This window comes from Vanellus vanellus (genome assembly GCF_965231255.1).
Source record: "Vanellus vanellus genome assembly, chromosome: 1".
Classification (NCBI taxonomy): Eukaryota; Metazoa; Chordata; class Aves; order Charadriiformes; family Charadriidae; genus Vanellus; species Vanellus vanellus.
In genome coordinates, this window is record NC_138905.1 from 38,219,677 (window position 1) to 38,241,277 (window position 21,601).

The window sequence follows — 21,601 nt, forward strand, 5'->3', positions numbered from 1 at the left end:
AATCCCAGTTTCAGCTCCTTTGTGACAAGAATGACGCGTTTTCTTCCCAGAGGGTCAGTGCATCCACCTCACCTGGGGTTGCTGCCCTTACCCCAACATCAACTGGCTGGGCTTCTCTGGGCTTGGGGAAGCTTCTACACCACTACTCAAAGGTACACAGAAATGAATAAAACCCCCAAACCCACCTCTCCCAGGAAAACCCTCGCACCTCATTGTTGATGTGGATCGGTGTAACTTGTGACATCTGAAACGCTCAGGAGCTCTGGTAATTTTTGAGGTGGGAGGAAGTGTCAAACTAGGTCAGCATTTCAGCTGCATTTCAAACACAGTTGATTCCTTTCAAGAATAAGCCTTGGAGGTGGAACTACTGCCACTGAATCACTGTCTTATACGTGATAAATAAAGTGAAACAGTACAGTTTCTGGTTCAGAAAACACCTTCATTATTGTGGCTGTAACTGTAAAAGGGGAGAAATCTTTACTGCTTTACATAATAAAGTGGTTTAAAAATTGACTTGGATTGTGCTGAGCATTTGCTTAACTTTTTTAATAGTGGAACCATCTGGGAGATGTATAGGTGGGACAGTCATCCTCCAGATAGACCAGGGGAGAGGTGATACACGCAGCGGCCACCCTCTTGTTGAAGGGTGGAATTGTGCATTCTGAAAATAGCCAGGACTTTAGTTGAGAGCTCTGACTTCCAGCTGGATTAGCCTAATTTGAAGCAAGCCAGAGTCCAGCAAACAAGGAGTTCGCATAGTAGCCAAGTTTGTCTAACAAAGTCCGGTAATCAGTAGTATGAGGACTGGGGAAAATGCCAGGCCAGGGTCATGGCGGGCTTCATTTGGGCAAGGCTCCTGTGAGCTGGGTGAGATGGATAACACAGAAATGCTGAAACATGATGCATGAGGTATAAACAGTGTGGGATGGCCTTTCCAAATACTGCCTACTGGAGATTTGATGGAGCCCTGCTGGTCCTCGCCTACATGTGAGACTCGCCAAGGTCGCTGGGCCGGCAGGAAGCAGCACAACTGGAACGCGCTAGTTAAGGGGTGTATATGGCTCAGAAACAGTGGACCAGGCACTTCATATGTGATGAGCAAGTTTTGGACTTTTATTGGAACTGCTGGTAGGAAGAGTTGGCAAGTGTAATGGAATGGAAACTAGAAAATATGAAGTGAAAGGAAGAAACTGGGTGTGCTATCGCAACAATGAGAAATTCGTCACTCAGCAATGTCCTTAATTTTTTCCTAGACCCTTATCAGTTTAATGAGATGATTCTTATGAAACTGATGAGGAATATGGGAAGTGATAAAGAATATCTTTCCATTTGTCCTAGGGTGGTGGTGAACATGCCAGGGGAGCAGAGAGAAAATTGTGGGCACACACCGGGAAGCCTGGGGAACCTGCATGCAGAAGACCACGGAAAGACCTGAGGAGCTGGTCTGTCACCATGTGCAAGGGCAGAGGCTGGCAGCCTGCAGGGACACAGGGGTCCTCATGTAGTATGGACACCACTGGGGCATATACCTGCCTGCTGAGGGGAGCTGCATAGGGTTTACAGAGCCAGCTGGCTCTGACTGCTCTCAGTGTTTGACTTTACAACGCAAATTATGTTCTTTCAGTGCAAGGTTTTATGCATAATATAAGTGAGGAAATGCATAAATGCATGTAAAGTTGTAACACAGGGTACAGGACAATTAAATACGGGTAGAAGTACTGTGAAAGTGGGGGTTCTGCATGTGTAGAGTGGGCATAGCTAGAGGGAGCCCCGGGGAAGAGTGGTGCCTGGGTGCAGCGACTCTGGATATGTATCTTTAAACCTGCAGATGCAATGGTTGGGGTGTATTAGGAAACTCTCACTCGAGGACTGTGCTGCAGATGCTGCAGGGATCGTTTCTGGAAGCGCAGGCTGATAGGATGCCACACTGGGCAGAGCGGGAGGAGGCAAAGATGGGATTGAGACTCAAATCAAATATACCCTTTGCATAACCCAGCGGTACAAGAAACATTGACCTGTGGTTTGATTTTGCAGCCGTTTAGCCCTTCAGTACAGGTGGCCAGTGTGCTACTCCCCTGTCATGTCCATTACACGCAGATCTGCATAAGCAGGGACCCAGAAGGAAAGTATTTGAAATATCATCACTGTGCTGAGTGGGTTTACAGGGTGGTGTACTCACTGGAGCTGATGTTTGCGTGACACACTGATTTGTGTTCTGCTTTTCAGGCCCAGTGGGGCATGTTAAGCCAACAGACGGTGTGAATGGTGTCACTGCAAGTTCAAGCTAACATCTTGTTCACCCAATAAAATCTACTTGGATTTCAAATAGCCAAAACATATTTTGGAAGCACTGCTGGTCTTGAGCACAGACATTTTTTCTTCTTCTGGAACATTTAGGCTTTTGATTTGGGGATGTTGGTTGATGAGAAGCTCAACATGAGCTGGCAATGTGCGCTTGCAAACCAGAAAGCCAGCTGCATCCTGGGCTGCATCAAAAGAAGCGTGGCCAGCAGGTCAAGGGAGGTGATGCTGCTCCACTGCTCTGCTCTGGTGAGACCTCACCTGGAGTACTGTGTCCAGCTTTGGAGTCCCCAACATAAGAAGGACATGGACCTGTTGGAGCAGGTCCAGAGGAAGACCACGAAGATGATCAGAGGGCTGGAGCACGTCTCCTATGAGGACAGGCGAGAGAGTTGGAGTTGTTCAGCCTGGAGAAGAGAACACTCCTGGGACACCTGATAGCAGCCTTCCAGTACCTAAAGGGGTCCTACAGAAAAGGTGTGGAGAGACTCTTTATCAGGGATTGTAGTGAAAGGACAACGGATAACTATTTTAAACTGGAAGAAGGTAGATTTAGATTAGATATGAGGAAGACATTCTTTACTCTGAGGGTGGTGAGACACTGGAACAGGTTGCCCAGGGAAGTTGTGGATGCCCCGTCCCTGGAGGTGTTCAAGGCCAGGTTGGATGGGGCTTTGAGCAACCTGGTCTAGTGGGAGGTGTCCCTGCCCATGGCAGGGGGGGTTGGAACTAGATGACCTTTAAGGTCCCTTCCAACCTAAACCATTCTATGATTCTATGATTTAGACATCCTGACAAATATTTAAATGGTTCTAAAGAAAAGCAAGTTTTTAAAGAGGTGTTTCTCTTTGGTTTCTCTTTTTAGTTACTGCAGGGTCCTGTTCGCTGCTGGCTATGGACAGCCTCACCTCCTCCGCTGTCCAAGCTGTCCCAGCTAGCACCAGCAAGGCCAGGTACTGAAGCCAGTGCCACATTTCATAGTTTCTCTGTCATTTTTGGGCACATGTGCTGAGAAGCAGCTGGTCACCAAGTATGCCTGACATTTGAGCTTCTCCCTGTAGATCAGGTTGGAGGACAGAGGTCCCTTCCGCAAAATATGTGCTTAAAGCACAGGCTGACCTCTCCTCCCTCCCCATCCATCACATCCTCCACGGATACACCAGGAAAGAAAGCGTTAGAAAGGAGTTGTCAGGATGTCCCTTGTAAGCATCTGAACTGCTTATGAGCTTTGGCTTGGCCAGACAGGGTATGTGTGCTAAACCCCCTGAAAAATTCACATTTCCATGGAAAGATTTGTGCAACAAGAGTGTTCTGTCCTCTGACGGGTAATGTGGAAAGGGATTCAAATGTAATTTCTGTAACTATTATAAATAACAGAATGTGTTGTTCTAAGCCAGTCTGCCCCCGATGCAGTGCCATAGACACCGGAGAAACCCTGGCGTAACTTCAGGTCATTTCAGGCAGCTCCCAATCTGCCAGATCTCCACTTAGGATCTGCAAGTAGGAATTTTTTCCACAGTGGGCAAACTCAGTAGAACAGGTGATGTAGAGAAGTGAGCGGGAGGAAAAGGCATCAAATCTGGAACAAAGCTGCAGTGTTTGAACTCATAGCGCTAGCTCTGGCCAAAGCTTTGAGCCTGGCGTTTGGAGTTTGAACCTTACAGGCAGCGAGTCATCTGGAACAGCTTTGAATTTTTTTCTTTATCTTTTTTTTTTTACCTTAATACTCCTTGAAATTTGGCTGAAGCTGGAAGAAGAATAACTGGACCATGCATTCGCACCACATGGGGAACTGGTGCTGGGTCCTAGCAGCCAGTGCTGCCACCCGGTCAGAGACACCCTGTGAGCATCACCCGATGTGCACAGCAGTGCCGGTCCCTGCTACCCCAGCGGCACGGCTGCAGGGCTTGCTTTGCAGGCAGTAACGAAGTAATGCTGCTAATTCATCCATGGCGCAAACAAGAAAAGGCCCAAATTCTCTCCAGTTCCCAAAAAGTCATATGAAGAGGCATTAAAAGTGATATATTTTAAATCAAGCAGCATAGCTGGAGTTAAGGGGATACTAACCTAAATTGTAAATTACCAAAAAAAACAAAGCACGTGCATCGGTTTGCTAATGGCAGCAGCACAAAAAAAAAAGCAGTTTGCCCTCAGGGCTTCCATCTCTGCTTTCTTTCTGTGCCTTATGTATTTGTCCTTTGAACTGTTGTGCACACCTGGACTTAGCATGATGCTAATATTAAATATCCAAATTATCAAACACTATTAGAAGCACTTTATAAAGCTATAATTTTGTCAGTTGCTTAAATTGGGATTTTTGGGCAAGAGCTATAGTGATTTAACATTTTATATTCTTTTACCAGTTTTGATTATCTCGTAGATACTGCTCACAAATGCAATATTTGGCATCTCTCTCTGTCTAACCGCAAACTTTCCAAATGTTAAAAAGGCAGTTTCTGTCTGACCTATTGTAATAGATTGGTATTTTGACTTTTCTTGTTACTTTAACTGATTTTCATCTATGGCACACACATGCGCTTTTCCCATACATACGCCCTGCCTAGTAAGAGGGTGTGATAAATTCTGTAGTTTATTTTTTAATGGCAAAATTGCTTCCAACTTTCTACTGGACTTTTCCTGAGCAATTAATATCTTGTTTTAACATTGTCAGATTTCACAGACTTTGACTTAAAACTTCTCTGACATGGGGGACTGCGTCTACCCAGGAAAATTTGTGCTCACGCTGGCACTAAAGGCAAAGTGATGGAAAATTTGTACATAGGAAATTGATGTTATTTAAGAAAGAGTTGCGTTGCGGTGTGCACTTCGAGGAATACTTTTTTTCCTTTTATATCCCTTCCGACTATATTCTGCTCATGATTAATGATCTTTCCCAAAGTCAGTGGGGAAACTCAGAAAACAAAGCAGCAGCATTTAGTGTCTTTGGAACAAGTAGTAAAATAAATTACTCCATATAAAAGAATACACTTGTTATTTTTAAGGAAGCACTTTCTAAGTAATTGACAGGAGCAGAAAAAGTTCAGCCAAAATATCTGAGGAATTTTAAGTAAGAAACTTCTGTGCTTTTTACTGTGGCGTGTGACCAATAGCTTCAGCCAATCTTTGTTACAGAAAGAGCAGAAAGCTAGCAAATGTGACATCCATGTTTATAAACAGCTCCCGAGGCATCCCTAGAGATACAGAGCATTTAACCTCAGCCTAATATTAATCTCCTTCTTTCATCGCTTTTAAGGAAAATCTCAAAAAAATGCTTCCATCCTCAGCACCTCTCCTGGGTTTTCATCACCCAAGTGCCTTCTCCTGTGCCTCAGGCTCCCTGTTTTCCATCCTCTTTTGACTTGAAGAGGGTGCTTTTGGGAGTGCAGTGACAGGGCAAAGGCTGAGCTCCTTTCCTGCCCCATGGCCGCTTTTGCTGGCCCCGGTGGAGGGAAAAAGCCCAGCTCACACCAGCAGCTGGTATTTTGCCTTCTTGCCTGCAGATACAGCAGGTTATCCTTCTTAAAGAAAAGCTGATTTCACCACAATCAACAGCAGCCTTGGTGTGAGGGAGAGATCCACAGGCTGCCAGGACATAGGTAAGAGTATGGGCTGCGATGGGGACTGAAGTTTGCTCCAAAATCCTCCTGTAGCACAGTGATGCGGCACGCACAGGGGCACCTGCGGGTCACGTCCTGCCCTGCATTGCCACCCAAGGGCCCCGTGCCCCAGGCTCCCCCCAGTACCCTAAGAGGTTGGGGAGCTGCTGGGGGTCCCACGGGAGGTGTGAACCTGAGGGCTGGGGGACCACCACTTTGGAGCCTACCAGCCATAGCCATTACACGCATCCACGCTTAGAAAGCTCCTTCAGCAAACCTGAGCTGTTTTACTGCCATCCCGGGGAAGGATATCAGGCAAGTGGCCAAACTACCTTGTCTGGGCTGTTTCTCATTATGGCCTGGGGTGTAACGAGGGGCCGGCCTGGCCCTGCTCCTCCTTCCCCAGCCTGGTTTCTCCCTGCGCCAGACGTGGAGGGCTGCAGCCATGCATGGCGATGGGGGTTGCTCTCCTGTTGGATCAGACTTGCTGGGCAGCATCTACAGTCCCACCGCACAAAGAACAGCATAAAAAAGGATCCTTGGAGAGCTGTCCTGCCTCTCTCTGGCCGAAGCAAGTCTTTTTACTTGGCTTATGGGTCCATTGACTAAATAAGACCAGCAAGGTCAGGTTAATAAACTAAACTTCTTCCTTTGTAACTCAAAACCTCTCACTCATTATGATTAATTTTATGCCTAAAATTATGTGTTATTTATTTATCTTTTTATTTTTCACCCATATAATGAGGTTCCCAGAACTCCAACATGGCCAGGGTCTGTAATCGTTGGGTGAACTATTGTTCTTCAGTGTAGACAGAAACCATTTTCATTGCTTCCTAGCCACAACACATTACAAACTGTGTGGCCCTTGACTGTCACGAGAGGCAGCACCCAAACCTTGTACAGTCTGAACACAATATGACATGGGAGCATCACCCTTCAACAGGAAACATCACCAGGGCTGGGCTATCACCTGCTTGAACAGAGGCTCTGAGGAGAAGATCCTGGATACTGGAGGTACCAGGAACAGGACAGACCAGCTTGGCATGGCTGGCTGGCAGTGCAGGAAGGGATGGAGGACGTGGTGGAGGGCAAATATAGGGAGAGAAACACCTGCCCTCTGGTGCTATTCTCTCCTTTGCAAAGGCACAAGAAGAAGTTGCTCTTCTGAAATATTTTTAAGAGCTGTGGGACTAAAAGCAGAGACAAGGAAACCAATACTACAAGAAAGAAGAAAGAAACCCTCACTACAAGAAAGACATTGAGGTGCTGGAGTGTGTCCAAAGGAGGGCAACAAAGCTGGTGGGGGCTCTAGAGCACAAGTCTTATGAGGAGCGGCTGAAGGGAACTGGGGTTATTTAGCCTGGAGAAAAGGAGGCTGAGGGGAGACCGTATCACCCTCTACAACTACCTGAAAGGATGTTGTAGCGAGGTGGGGGTCGGTCTCTTCTCCCAAGTAACAAGCTATACGACAAGAGGAAAAGGCCTCAAGTTGTACCAAAGGAGGTTTAGATTGGTTATTCAGAAAAATTAGTTCCATGAAAGGGTTATCAAGCATTGGAACAGGCTGCCCAGGGAAGTGGTGGATTCCTCATCCCTGGAGGTATTTAAAAGACTTGTAGACGTGGTGCTTAGGGACATGGTTTAGTGGTGGTTTTGACAGTGTTAGGCTAATGGTTGTACTTGATGATCTTAAAGGTCACTTCCAACCTGGACGCTTCTATACAACTCTGCTACTCTTTTATGAGGGTGCTCTAGAGAAGCCATCATCCCGACCCAGCGCTGATAAGTCCAGAGCAGGCCACACAGAGCAGTACTCGAAAAACTAAAGCAGCTTCTTTATTTTGTACATAACTGTCAGTATAAAAAGTTTATTACAGAAGAGCTGTTTTGTTTACAATATATTATATTGCTTCAAGCGATGCAGAAAGTTCATACATTATAGTTCTACTTTGTTTACAATATATTATGTTGCTTAAATGGCACCACCGCAGTGTATTTTTAATACACAGTACTTTGCAAAAATGTAAGGCCAAAACCAACATTGACTTGAGCTATTCGGTTTTTAAATTAGGTAAGTTATTTACTTTATTTATTTTTCTTAGGGAAAAGTCTAAATGCACAATAGCAAAAATGTAAAAGGCACCTTTCTTTTGTCTCAGGCAAATTAAATATGTAGTCATTGAAATGATTCAGGTTAGTATCTATGAGGTTTTTCTGCTTGAATATTGTTACTTAACTTTTGGAAAAAAATTGCAGCTACATAATCAAAAAAGGAAGTTTAAACATAACTGAAGTATAGTACAAAACACCATCCAAAGCACTGAAAGAAGACGCTTATATAATCATGCTATAGAAGTATTTATAAAACTTAAAAGGAATAGTAAATATCAGCTCAGTGGTTTATAACGAAGCTAATAAAATTCCAGCCAGTAATTTTAACTGTAATGAACAGCGTTTTAACATTCAATCCATGAGAGGTTAATGAAGGCTATGAACTTTGTGTAACATGAACCGTTTCAGATGTCGGAGTTCACCAGATATAATTGGATTCGGGTGGAACATGCCTCTCCTCGGCCTTTTTTGGCGAAGGCGTGTGCTGCCTGTGCTTGCTGCCTGCTGGCCTCAGGGCGCTCAGACCGCTGGCTCCGTACCCTGGAAAATTATCCAGTTCAAGAGAAAAGAAACCACAGAAGCGGGCTTGAGATCCACTGCTAATATTTCAAGTGGAAACAGGATTTCCCCCCCCCCCCCAGTTTGAACAAAGAATTTTGCTATGCCTTACGCAAGTGCTTGCCCCTCTCTGTGCCCCCCGGGATGGACCGGGTGCTGCCAGAGGGAAAGATGCTCTTGCCTTGCCAGGGAGCCCAGGGGACCATCAGCGCGCCCAGGCTGTCACTCAGCCCTGGGTTCACACGTGCACAGCCCACACTGGTGGGTGAGGGTCACGCCGGTTGACGGGCTCTAAAGAGGGATGTAAGCATGCCCCCGAGGACAATCTGCGCTAGCTACCTGAGCTTGGCTTTGCTTTATGGCTGAATGCAAAGAGAAAGAACAGCACGGACAATAAACACCTGGGGCAGGGGGGAAAGCAGTCTGAAACAGGCTTAGCAGAGCTGCTCTGTTGAGGAAAATGAAAACGAACAATAAAAATGGAATTCAAAGTATTATGTTGCAATTATTTACAGTTTCGTTTACCCATCTCATTACTTAAAAGTTCATGCAAATGACTTTGAAAACCTGAGTCCCATGTTCAGTTTTTTTAACCGCTTCTTTTTAATCAAACAGCTTTACTGACGAGTGGTTCATTTGATGGAGTTTGGAGCAAGTCTCTCAAATTAACTATAAATCTCCTCTAAAGATCAGGAGTTGTACGGTTTTAGTTGAAAAGAGTGAATTGCAGTGCATGCAGACTTGTATGTGCAACTTAAGCCCTGTACGAGTACTTAAAATGGGGGCGAATTTTATCGAAATGGCCGATTCTCAGTTTCTTTGCTGAATACAAAAAGACTTTTGCAGTGTTAAACACAGCAGGACTGTACCCAAACATCAAGTAATTAAGGATGGAAAACCTGACATTAAGTGTGGCTATTGACTCCTCATAATATGTCCGTTATGAGATTTGGTTTTGTTGTACAGGTAGTTACTTCTTTGGGGATGTTCATCCATAGTACATATTGTTTTCACTTGCTATCTCAGTTCTTTATAAGAAGAGTATTGCAAGAAGATCCATTTTTTCTATCCATAACTTATATTAATGGTATTTATCCATCAGGAAATGACATAAATACCAAATACTTAAATACAGGTCCACTAGCCGACAGCAGAAAAGTGGACTCCCCAAGCCTGATTTTCACAGTGTAATCCATTTTAGTTATACAATATTAATTTTTTAATGAAACAACTATATTTATTCTAATACATGTTAATGTGATACAAATGACAGGTATCAACAGCATTTAATAAAAACAGTTATTCAGTTGATGCTGCAATGTAAGATTCATATTTCTTATGGTTAATTTCTGGATTTTATAGCTGCAAATATTTTTAACTTTTTTTTTATTATTGACACTTAAAACATTAAATGCGAATCCTTAACGGTGTTTAAGGTAACCATTAACACTTCATAGGAGAACGGACAGAGTATCTCTTGAAGGTCTGCTGTTACAGCAGTATTGCACATGAAATACAAAATTAAATCTGAAATTCTTACTGGATATAACCAATTGCCTTTCAAATAATTTTACAGTACTATTTTAAATCCAATTAAATGATCAGTTGCCTCACTAAGTGTCAAATGGGTCACAACAGAAATTCATTTTAAGGACTTGAACTTTGCTTTGGGACAATATCTTTTGTGGTCTGTGGAGGATGGGTGGGGAAGGGAAACGTTGAAGTAGGTGAGCATAGATCTTGCATAACTCTTCACGTTTTCCCCAAAGTTTCTAAAGGACATTTCATTTTTTTTCTAAGTTTTAATCAGCTTTAAAACCTGACAGAGTTTATTTCTAAAAATGCCTACCCAACAATTTAAAGCCAGCTGACATTACCAAGGAGCACTGAAGGGCTTTAGATTCCTCCCATATCATGGGTGGAAGACACATGGGGTCATCTAGGAATCTGGTTGATATCAGATTCTGGAAATTTTAATACAAGGGTGATCTTGGTAAAACACTTTTAAACGATTCTGAGGTTTTTTAAGTAGTTAAAATTACAGATTATTGAAAATTTCCATTTTATTGTTTGTATTAAAGATTAGAAAAAACGGATTGTGGATTGTGGCATCATTAATGATGCTGGAAAGGCTCTTGAAGAAGTCATTTCCGCATGGCATCAGATGCGTAAGACCCCCGATACAGGCTCTCAGGGTTTGTTTCTCACTTACTTTTATTGCAGTGTCTCCCGTGCCAGCCTTCTTTGCACTGGCACTTGTTGGGCTCAGCACAGGTGCCGTACGGGCCACAGCTGGGTTCGCAGACAGCTGTAAGAAAGCGAGAGCATGTACCTGACCTCTTGACATTTCATCCAGAGGCAGAGTTGCATATTTGCTTTCCCTACCGTAACTCAAGATGGGTTGGTCCTGGCACGGGCTGGGGCTCTCACAGTAAATCTGTGACTTTGCACTGAGTGTGTGCAAAGCCCCAAAACATTTCACCCCCCCAATTCCCCTGCAAGGTCTGGCTCAGTCTCTGGCAGAGAGAAGTGGATGGAACAGCAGAGCTGAGCCTACGCCGGAACCAGCAGGAGAAAGAGGGTAGCCCCCAGCATCCCTCTCACAAAGTGCTCCCGTTGGATTTTAATGTTTCAATGTATTGACATTTTATTAAGCATTTCTCTATTACTAAAGTGGTATTACTCAGTGAAACAGTGGTGCTGTTTCATAGAAATTCAGAGAACAGAAGAGGCTGTGGGGAGACTTTTGTGAAAAAACATTTCTGGTTTCATAATTCCCTTAAGTCCAGCACATGATGTATGTTGAGAAAGTAAATTAACCTGAAATACTTCAACAACAATTAGTGCTGACATTATGTAAAAAGATACTGTACAGCCAACTTGATGCTCTTTCAACAAGGACTGATGGAGTGGCTTTGGTACTTACGCTTGGAACACAGGTCTCCCTGGTAGCCTTTGGAGCACTTGCATTTATTCTTACCAGTACATTTGCCTCCATTTCGACAGGGTTGATGACATTTACCTAGAAATTGAAAACACGAAAACAATGGTCTCAGTCCCCTGCGCCTGCTGGAGGCAAGTGTCTGAGAAGCCTGCCTTGTGCCCAAAAACCTCATTGGATGCTGGTGTAAGAGTGTGCACTATGGATCCATCAAGAAGACTCTGCTGCAAGACTGCTTCCAGTTTATATGTGTTCTTCTGCTTTGAAAATATGACAATAATTTGGCATAGCCAAATCCCATGTGTCCATGCAGCTCTTGCCCAGATTTGTGCCACTCGGGGTCCACAGAGTCCCCTGTGCCACTGGCCTCCCGCTCTCCTCACCCTTCATGGGGGAGGTAGCAGCGTCCAGACTTCGTGTTTGCAAAGAGTGGCATTCATATCCAGCAGGCACAAGCAGAATAAAACCTGGTGGCATCTGAGAGAGATTTTAAGCAATAGGATGCTCAGGAACTGGCAGGTGCGGCGGCTACTGGTAGAGAATAAAGAGATCGGCTGGGCCTGTCAACTTGTGCCTGTGGAGCACCACGATGCTGTGGGTGGTGCAATGAGGGCTGTTCCACACCACAGCTCAGAAACCAAAGGCGCATTAAAAAAGCATGCCCTTCTTCCCTGTTAGCGAAGAACCGAGCATCTTTGGTAACTGTGATTAGAACTGGCAGACATTTTTCAAGGCTTTTGGTCCGGAAACTGCTTTCCCTGACATTCATGCTTTGCCAAAGGAAGAGGCTGGGTCTGACGGCGCTGTTTGGCTCTGGTTCGCCTGGGAGGGAGGAGGTCCACATTGGTGGAGGAGGTCCCACACTCAAGTTTCTGCTGGGCCTGACTCACACCGAGGGCCTTCCTCAAACTTGACGTCAAGCCTCCCACCACCAGACTGACAATCCCTTCTTAGAATCTGTCTGCATTATCGAACTAATTAAATCTTCACTTGTCTCTAGGAAGGGTGAGCACAGCACCCACAAACTGGGTCACCCCCAAGCCAAGGGATGCTCACTGCCACGTCCCTGGGCACTCTGGGGCCGTCTGGGACTAGACCGTCAGCCTGTTGCCTCCTCATTAGCCATATGTATCAGTGCATCTTTTCTCACAGCCATCCAAAACCTTTTTTCATCTTTTCTAATCCCACAACACTTTCTGTATTCTTCAGAAAAGAGAAAACCAAGCCCTTCCCAGATTTACCACTAATATTTACTTGAATCTGTGAGCAAACAAAAACTAGAACCTGGGGCAGCAAACTGCTTCCTTTCCTGTCCTTTTTTTTAAAAAAAACTATGTCAACTGAGGCCTGTACATGATAATTTAAACATCAACACTGGCTTGCTGTGCTGAAAACCTCAGCAATTGTACTCATCTCATGATCGCAGCCTGCTCCCTCGGGAGCTCAATACCCCACGTAGCGCTTGCTCAGCTCTCGCTGCTGGCAGACTTCTGTGATGCATGGGTGTATTGTCAATATAAAAGAAACATTTGTTCCTAATGCGCTTAATTATTTTAATAGCCCCGAAACAAGCTTCATAATCAGCTGATGCAACAAATATGCTAAGGAGAGTTTCCGCAAAAGCACAATTTCCCCACAGGAACCTCTGGAGAGGGAACCTTTAGGTATTCTAATTTGCAAGCATTTGGAACCCAAATAACTAATGACCCAAAGGAGCAATGCTAAGGAAATCCGAGAATTTTCCTAGTTCTTGAAGTAAATCTGGAGAATATGGGTCAAAGGGTGTGATACCAACTTCCACTGAGTTGCATTAGGCAAGCATTTGGCTCAGCACAGCTCAATTATCTTTGGACTAAGATATTTTCATAGAATGAAGGAAAGAGTAATAACTCTCTTTGGGGTTGACTAAGAAATGGAAAAAGCAACAAAACAGTTGGTGAAAAATGGGGGAGGAATCCAAAACAAAATAAAACTCTCCGGACTCAATCTGAAACACTAATTAGAGACAATGCGTAACTATAGCTAGAAAAAATCTGGAAGACTGAATGCTTGTTAGTATAGTAGACTGGGTCCAGTACATTTCCCAGAAGTCTTAGACAGTGATCCAACTATTAGACAAGCACTCAAAATCTTTAAGCAATATTAAAACCAAAACAAAACAAGAACTTTGCAGCTTTCAGAAGATGGCTTTCTGCCTGTCGAAAGGTCTTCTCCCCTTGTTATTTCAAGACCCCCATGACTGAATGTAGCTGGCCCTGGATCTAAGAAAAGAGACTGAGTTGTGTTTCTCCTCTGGTGTCTCTAAGCCTCACCTAGCATTTCTTGCAGTCTTCCACTGTTGTGCTGGTACTGGTGCACTGCCCAGAGGTGGTAGCAGCCATCAATCATGGTCTAACAATTGCTGTCCCAGCTTTAGAAAAGCCAAGGCAAGTGCATAGCTTTCCTCCTTCTCATCAACATGATCTCAGTTTAGCTCTTAGTATACTCTGATCCTGACTTTTTTTCCTTTCTTTTGTACAGAAACTAGTTTACTGCCTGTATTTTAATTAATTTAATTTGAGTTGCACAGGTAAGCCTGTGGAAGAAGCCAAAGTCAGTTGTACCCATCCCAAGTAGCAGTAGACAACAATAAACTTGAGAGCCCCTCAGACAGGCCAGTTAAGTGCACCACCCTTAATTATACGTGCTGTAATACCAGTTCTAAGAATTTTCCTCAAAAAAAACACCACTGACATAAAATACATGTTTCTCAAACTTTGAACCAAAGTGTCTCATCGGAGAAGTGTCAGCAGTTGACTTCTCGGGGACTGAAGAAAGAAATGAGATTCTGGCAGAGTGTCAAATCTGAACTATGTAAGCAAAGGTAAATTCAGTGGAAACCCACACTGTTCTCGCTGACATCTGATGTGAATTTATATCAAAGGGCAATCTCTATTAATTTAATAACAATAAATCTTTACTGCTTCTGTTTGGCTCCAGTTTTGATTAGGTAAAAAGGAGTTGCAAAATGCCTTGTAATGTATAGAGATATGGTGAAACATTTACATACATCTACTGTTTATCTGCACATAAATACTGAGCAAAACCCAGGTCTTACAGTATCTATGTTCTTCCTTTGCACAGTAATTCATTTATTATTCTGTACTGGCTGACACCACATTGGAGTTTATTTCCACGTGTTTCCAAAATATTTGATGATACAAATTTCAAAACTATGAGAAGAGCCTGTCTCTAGTGACGCATATTAAGAAATCAGCTCTTACATATTCCAGACTAAATTATGCTCTCCACGCTCCTGTGAAGGCACTGGGGAATGTCAGTGAGATTATTTACAACAGGGGAAGCTCCTCGCACAGCGCCCTGTTAGAAGCTTTAAGCCCAGAAAGAACGACCTGGGTGTACATTCTCAAAACTGGAATGCTCATACTCTGTTCAAGTGTGGGGAACTGTAGAATTAATCCCATTTAACACAGCTGTGAGAAAACTCTTCTTTTAGTGAGATCAAATACTTGACAGCTGACCTCCCAGGTCTGTTCCAGCCTGGCCGTATCTCCACCCCCAGCTTTACACAGCACACTTAGATCAACCTTGAGCTAAAATATTTTCAATTGCTTTGATGCTAAACTTCTGAAAATGGCAAGTCTTTTGATGTTTGCGACATGGATTTTCAAGTCGCCATGTGAATGCAACTTAATACACGAAGTGAAAGCTCTCAGCTCTTACAGTTCAGTCTTCCCTTTGCCCCAAACCCTTCCATTCCCAGCTTATAGTAGCCCTTTCAAAGATGCGGGCTCAAACCTAATCTGCTGCGCCCACGTGCGAATTGCCGTAACATTTGAAAATAGTTGCTCCACAAGAGCTTGGTACAGCAGCACATCTGTCTGCCACAGAGTACTGCTTGCATACTCATGGCTTGAGGGTTGCACTAAGTCCAGTTTCCAGAAAAAACAAAACTAGACAGGGGACAAGATGGTCTAGCAATGCGTCAAAGTTATGAATAAGAAATGCATATGGAGTAAATGAGGCATCTGACTCTGAGGGTCCCAACCTGCCGTGCGAGACCCTTGCTGTCAGCCCAGCAGAGGCAGGTAGCACTTCATCATTCAGACATTGACACGAGAACAAGTTGATGTAAGTGAAAGCAAGCACACAGAGATGCTACTCACTAATTTCACACTGGTCTCCTTCATAGCCCGAAGGACAAATGCATTTTCCCAGATAGAAACACGTTCCTCCATTGAAACAGGTTGTTGTGCAGTTTGCTGAAACAAATAAACCAGGAATGAACGAAGTGACTAATACGAACTCAGTCTGACTTGGCCTTAATGTTTTCTGCTGCTCATCACACATAAACATTGAGTAGGTTTAAAAAAGTTGCATTAACATCTTTTCGTCTGGTTAACAAAGGAAGACTGAAACATGTTTTTTTCCGACGGAATACTTTACACGGGCACGCACACAAGTCAATATAAAAAGAGACAAGTGAACAATACAGCAATGAGATCCCCAAGAACAGACTGTGTTACATCTTTATCAAACCTCACATGTAAAGCTCGTTGAAGGATCAGTGCGCTAATGCTATTGAAACTGCCGGTGTCTGGTAAACGGAGCTCAAGCTAGGACTGGGAGTGACTTCTACAAGCGGATACTTCACTACAGTTCTTAATTAATGCCTTGGGAGATTTGAGGTTTAACTAGAAAGAAACCTTTATAAATTTTTGCTGTGTGGTGACATAGATGCAAATGCCGTGTCTTTCACCTGCCAAATTACTCACATTGTATTAGACGGGACTTTTCACCAAACAGCTGGGATTCACATTAACCTTACAGTTCAATATCCTTCAAGACATGGAGCATTTCATGACACTGCACTTTGGAAACATTTTTTAAATACAGTAAAGGTCCCATCAATGACTAGATACAAATCAGAAGGACCTCGACTACAACAGTCTGTGCAGGCATCCCTACAGGCTGAGGAAGGTTCCCATTATTTTGCTGGAAAGTCTGCAAGGACCTTTTGCATTTAGCCATTACTTCACGCAGTTCTGTAACAATAAATGCAATGTGATGTCCTGTAATCTTCTCTGCCATGAGCAGGTCAGTGGTATTTCTGCAGGAAACTTGTTTTTTAATATGTGGTGGCTTGAACTGTTGCAAATTACTGTTCTAAACAACTGATTGTTCTTTTTTATCCTTCCTGAGCCACAATGCAGCAACACAAACGAATAGACCACTTATTTCTTCATGTGTCCAGATGCAGCAAATTAATGGACTAACTAATTAGTAAAATTAATTTTACTGCAGGAAACTAGAGTTCAAATAGCGATCTTTTTTTTTTTTTCCTAGGTCAGAAATATAAATGAATTTTGTGGAAGGTCCTACAGCTTTCAGTGGATCAACTAAAAAGATTATCTAAATTACCCTTCACTGAGCTAGTGTATATGGATGCTGGCACATCCAGCTGTGAAAGCACTTCCAGCAGCTCCCAGGTCGTGCTGAAACATTTATTTGAAGAATCACAAAATGACATCTTTTAAAACTTATGTAATTCATCACTTGCCTGACTTTCCAAAATCTACTCCTAGAGAGAAACTAACACAGGGGAATAAAGAGACGTTGATAGATATGGAGCCCTTGGGGGGTGGGGGGGCTGGAGGTGGGGGGTGGGTGTTAGATGGCAGTTACCTTTGTCGCAGTTGATGCCGTAGAACCCCGGGGGGCAGATGCAGAGGCCGGGTGTAATGCAGAGCCCACCGTTCATGCAGCGAGGAGCACACAGTGCTGAGGAGCAGGAAGAACAGAAAAAGCATCGCTGGTGTGATAACAACTGTCTATTTGAATACACAGCACATTGTCTCCTTAAGCTATTTTTCCTTCTGCTGAATGTAACAAGTCACCTTTGTAAAGCATCTTTTTAAGTGGGTTAAATCAATTACACCTCTTTTTTTTTTGTATCTGGCAATTTGTATACAGCGTTACTAAAAAAAGTGAAGATTAAATTATGTTCAGATCTGGTTCCGTATGTCCGCAGAAATTGCCTCTTGTACAGTTTAATTCCAAACTGGGGAGAGCAAAGTGCCCACCTACACCCTCTGGATATTTGTTGTCCCCTCCCTCTCTATAACCGGACTCTGGTGCTGCAGCTGGTGCCTCAGCTCTGCAGACCAGACTGTCTCTTTAGGGGCTGCGCTCAGAGGTGCCACCATTTCAGCGGGGTTCCCAGGCAGGCTTTACATTGAACGGCCCCTTCTCCCCCTGCATACCTGAGCGTAACCATGGATACCTAATTTAGGCTAGGGGAGCCTGTCACATGGCCTGGTTTGGCGGCCAAATTGTCCTGCATGCTCCCCATCAACATTCTCCAGGGCCCCTGTGCTCTCCCACACCTTCTCTGCAGTTGGGGCCATCCCATAAGGCTCTTCAGGTGTTAATGCTTCATTTCATGGTTGCTCACAATTGGTACATTGGAATGAGGCTGGGTCCATACTAGTGAGTTAAACAGCACCCAGGCATGGGGTCAAGTGGGGGCACAGGATCATGCATCCTGTGAAATAGTTGGTGCCATTCCTGGCATAGAATCATAGAATCATCATAGAATCATCATAGAATCATAGAATCATAGGGTTGGAAGGGACCTCTGGAGATCATCTAGTCCAACCCCCCTGCCAGAGCAGGGACACCTTAGAGCAGGTTGCACAGGAACACATGGCTTTGTCCCTGGCCAACTGGCACACCTTCACGGGCACAGCCCCAGGGTGAGCAGCGGCCATGGGCTCCACCCAGCAGGGAGTTTGGAGGGTGGGTTTTTTTGGAGGGTAAGAGAGTTTATTAAACATACGCATGCAAACTGCACCATCCCAGTTGGCCTGCAGGCCAGATAACTCATTCTTTGTACTTAATATTTTGGATGTAGACAGAGGGTCTGGGAGCTCAGTGAAGGATGCCATTGGAATAGGATGGCCATGCAGATGGTTTGCACCATCTCAAGTCACCCTGGGGAGGGTCTGCCACTGGGGGAGGTGAAGGAAGAGAGAAGAAGAAGAGCTCATTCCCTTGCCAAGTCACTCAATTTCTTGGTCCCTCACTCCTGGAAATGTCATTTGGGGCTATTAATCACTAATGGAAAGGAAAAGGACACTCTTTTCTTCATCTTCCCGTCTTCATTGTCAGTCTGCCTTCAAGTTAGATCTTATTTCCAAATTAGATATTATCTCCAATAAACAAATGCTGAACAACAAAAGTCCTGTGCTTTGTTTCCCAGCTAATCCTCATTAGCAGAAGAATTTTATGTAATCTTTTTGCCAGATGGATTCCCTGTCATTAAGGATCACAACTATTTTGCCAGTTTTTGTTAAAAACAACCTCTTAGAGAGAAAACTTCTTTCTTGTAAGCAATTAACGTTTCCGTTAGACCACGGATGATGATAGTAATTCTCTGACATGTGTGGACTTGAACTATAGGAAATCTTCAGAATAGGCCATTCTTTTAGGAGAGGCTACAGTGCAGTAGCTACAGTTTTGTTGAAATTATGGTAAAGACAACCGTTGAAATTACCTTTCTCACAGTGAGGCCCATAAAATCCATCTGGACATTCACAGACATGTCTTTCATTGCAAAATCCTCCGTTTCTGCATCCTCCTGGACACTCCGCTTCATAAAATATAACGACAATCTTAATTGGATATTACATACTTCAGCTGTCAGCCAACTTTTGGTAGGACCAATATATTTTTTTGACACAACGGTAAAAATATTTGCTGACAGACAGGCAAATGCTGACAGAAATGGAAGTTCAGCTAAGACCTCCTCAAGAGAAATTAGTTACTTTTTTGTTAGTCTACAAATAGAGGTTTCATCACACATTCAGACAAACGCACGATGTGCTTGTTGACAGACTGTGCATTTCCATTGCTCTGCTGTTCTGTAAGTGCATGAGCAATGTGGATGCTCTGCACAATCCAACACTTTCTCATCCGTGCAGAAATGAGCAGGCACCCAATGCCGGACTTGCATCGCTGGTTAGACCTGCCCTTAGAATGCAGGACCAGTTTCAATTTCTGCAGCCTCAATTAGACTGCACTGCAACTTGCATTGAATTAATTACTACAGCTGTTACTTCTGAGGTGACAAAGTGATGAAATCTGTATTCAAATGCCAGAGTCAGCTTCAAGGCTAGATGAAAGAAGGTCAGAAAGGAAGATGAAAGCACTCCTGCACAGTGGTCCTCTATCGTCATCCAACTCATTCACATCTCAACTATTGATCAAACACCGCTTAAAGCATTTGGCAACACTGGCTGCGTTATGCAAGGGTGGTACCTCTGGGCACCATCACCATCCTCAAAACACTGGAGTCCATCGAACAAGAGGCAAAACAAATTGAATCCTATGTATGGAACCCCGTGAAAACATGACTGCTGGGTAGAAAAACAATGGCTCAAGAATACCTTCCTAGATCCCTCACAGAGAAGGCAGCAGGCAGGAGAGGCTGCCTACTCCCATGAGAAAAAGTGAACATCACTTGTGATCAGTGGTACCAGGGCCACAGGGCATCTTTAGCAGAGTAGGCATCACCTTCTCATCTTGATGCTATGCTGGATGACACTCCAAGTGACAAGGTTCAAAAACTCTGAGGTAGACCGATATGTCCCAACCCAAACTCAAAGGCCATCTATTAGACAGCAATTGGCTGCAATGTTGGCCTCACGTCTTTATTCTTTTTTCCTTTAGTGTTACAGTGCTGTAAACATATGTGACTGACAACACCTGCCAACAGCATCCTTACCTCTTTTCCATTGCCTCATCAGAAAGTGCTGGCATCTACCATCCCTAGGCTGTAAAGATGTACCATGGATTCACACCGGTTCCCAACTGAATAATACCTGAGTTCAAACTGAAGCAGCTATAGCCTTTAAGGTGCACTCGTTTAAAGTGGTTGAGGAGTAGCAGGATGTCTATAAATTCAAGAGGGTCAGGTTGCCTGAGACGTTTTTGCTATCCACAGAGATTCTTTACTCTGACTCCTATTAATACAGAGGAAAACATAATCCTGGACTTAAAACAATCAAATGATTCTCTCTTCTTCTAACATTTGAGTCAAGTGATATATCTGTTAGACTCATACACAAATAAACTTTTTGGTTTTGAAAATTTATCTAATAGCTGATTAGAGCCACAGGAAATGATTGCTGCTATAAATACGAGCAGTATTCTGCTGCACTCATGTGATTGATAGCTCTCTATTCAGTGGGACACAAAGGGTAACTCCGAGACTAAACAAAAGGAAAGAAAATCTGATGTACTTGGTCAGGTGGCTGGATATTGTGTACAACTGCCAAACAAACAGGAAAGAGAGAGGAAGAAAGATCTAATTTTAAAATGCTCTTCTATCCAAGGCCATAGATACATGAAGCAAAAAGCGTTGCTTTGAAAGTAAAGCTGTTTGCAGCAGTAGTAATAGCAGTACAGGCTTTTTGGTGTTACTGTGTTCCAACGCTGTACTCTAGGACTCTTTCTGGAAATGTTTCTCTCTTTGTACACAAATGCAGAGCTGCTATTCATCACAGAAAATGCATGCTTAAATACATACTATTTCAAACAGAAAAATAGGAAAACATAATTTTTTGTGTGGCCACCTCTTAGCCACAAGAAAACCTCTCCTCTCCCACAAAATTGCTCCCTCTCTCCCTTCACTTCCTCTGGTGGGGGCCTTTCTGGATGGCCAAGAATGACTGGAAACAGTGACCAGGGCCCCAGCAGGAGGAATCAGAGCTCCTTGTCACAATGATGTCTTTCAGAGGAAGGAAACTCACCCTTACACTAATACCAGCTGGTAAGGACATTCTCATCCTTCTCAGCATCTGTCCCAAAACACTGAGGTGTCCACCTGACTGGGTAGAGGGCAGGAGTGGGAGTTAACCCAGTACGTGCTGGAAGAGACGAGGTGAGAAAACTGCTCCCCTGTCCACCTCTAGAGTTTGGGCAATTGTCCTTGCCTCTCTCAGCTGGGGCCGGGAGCAAAGGACTGGGACAATAATCACCCTCAGCTTTCCTGAGGCCATATGATGCGATACTGCTAAATTGTTAAATATTA

At 43.9% G+C, this 21,601-nt stretch overlaps 1 protein-coding gene across 1 annotated transcript in view; it reads right to left on the reverse strand.

Annotated features, from left to right (window-relative positions):
• Window positions 1-7,931: 7,931 nt before the first annotated feature.
• The window catches only part of WIF1 (WNT inhibitory factor 1), a gene marked incomplete at its 5' end in the record, with an annotated part of 45,267 nt that continues 31,597 nt past the window's right edge, over window positions 7,932-21,601 (reverse strand). Inside the window, 6 exons of the mRNA XM_082492715.1 lie at window positions 7,932-8,549; window positions 10,780-10,875; window positions 11,494-11,589; window positions 15,675-15,770; window positions 17,194-17,289; window positions 19,064-19,159. Coding sequence (XP_082348841.1) covers window positions 8,428-8,549; window positions 10,780-10,875; window positions 11,494-11,589; window positions 15,675-15,770; window positions 17,194-17,289; window positions 19,064-19,159 — 602 coding nt within the window. The 3' untranslated portion in view covers window positions 7,932-8,427. The remainder of the gene's footprint in view (window positions 8,550-10,779; window positions 10,876-11,493; window positions 11,590-15,674; window positions 15,771-17,193; window positions 17,290-19,063; window positions 19,160-21,601) is intronic.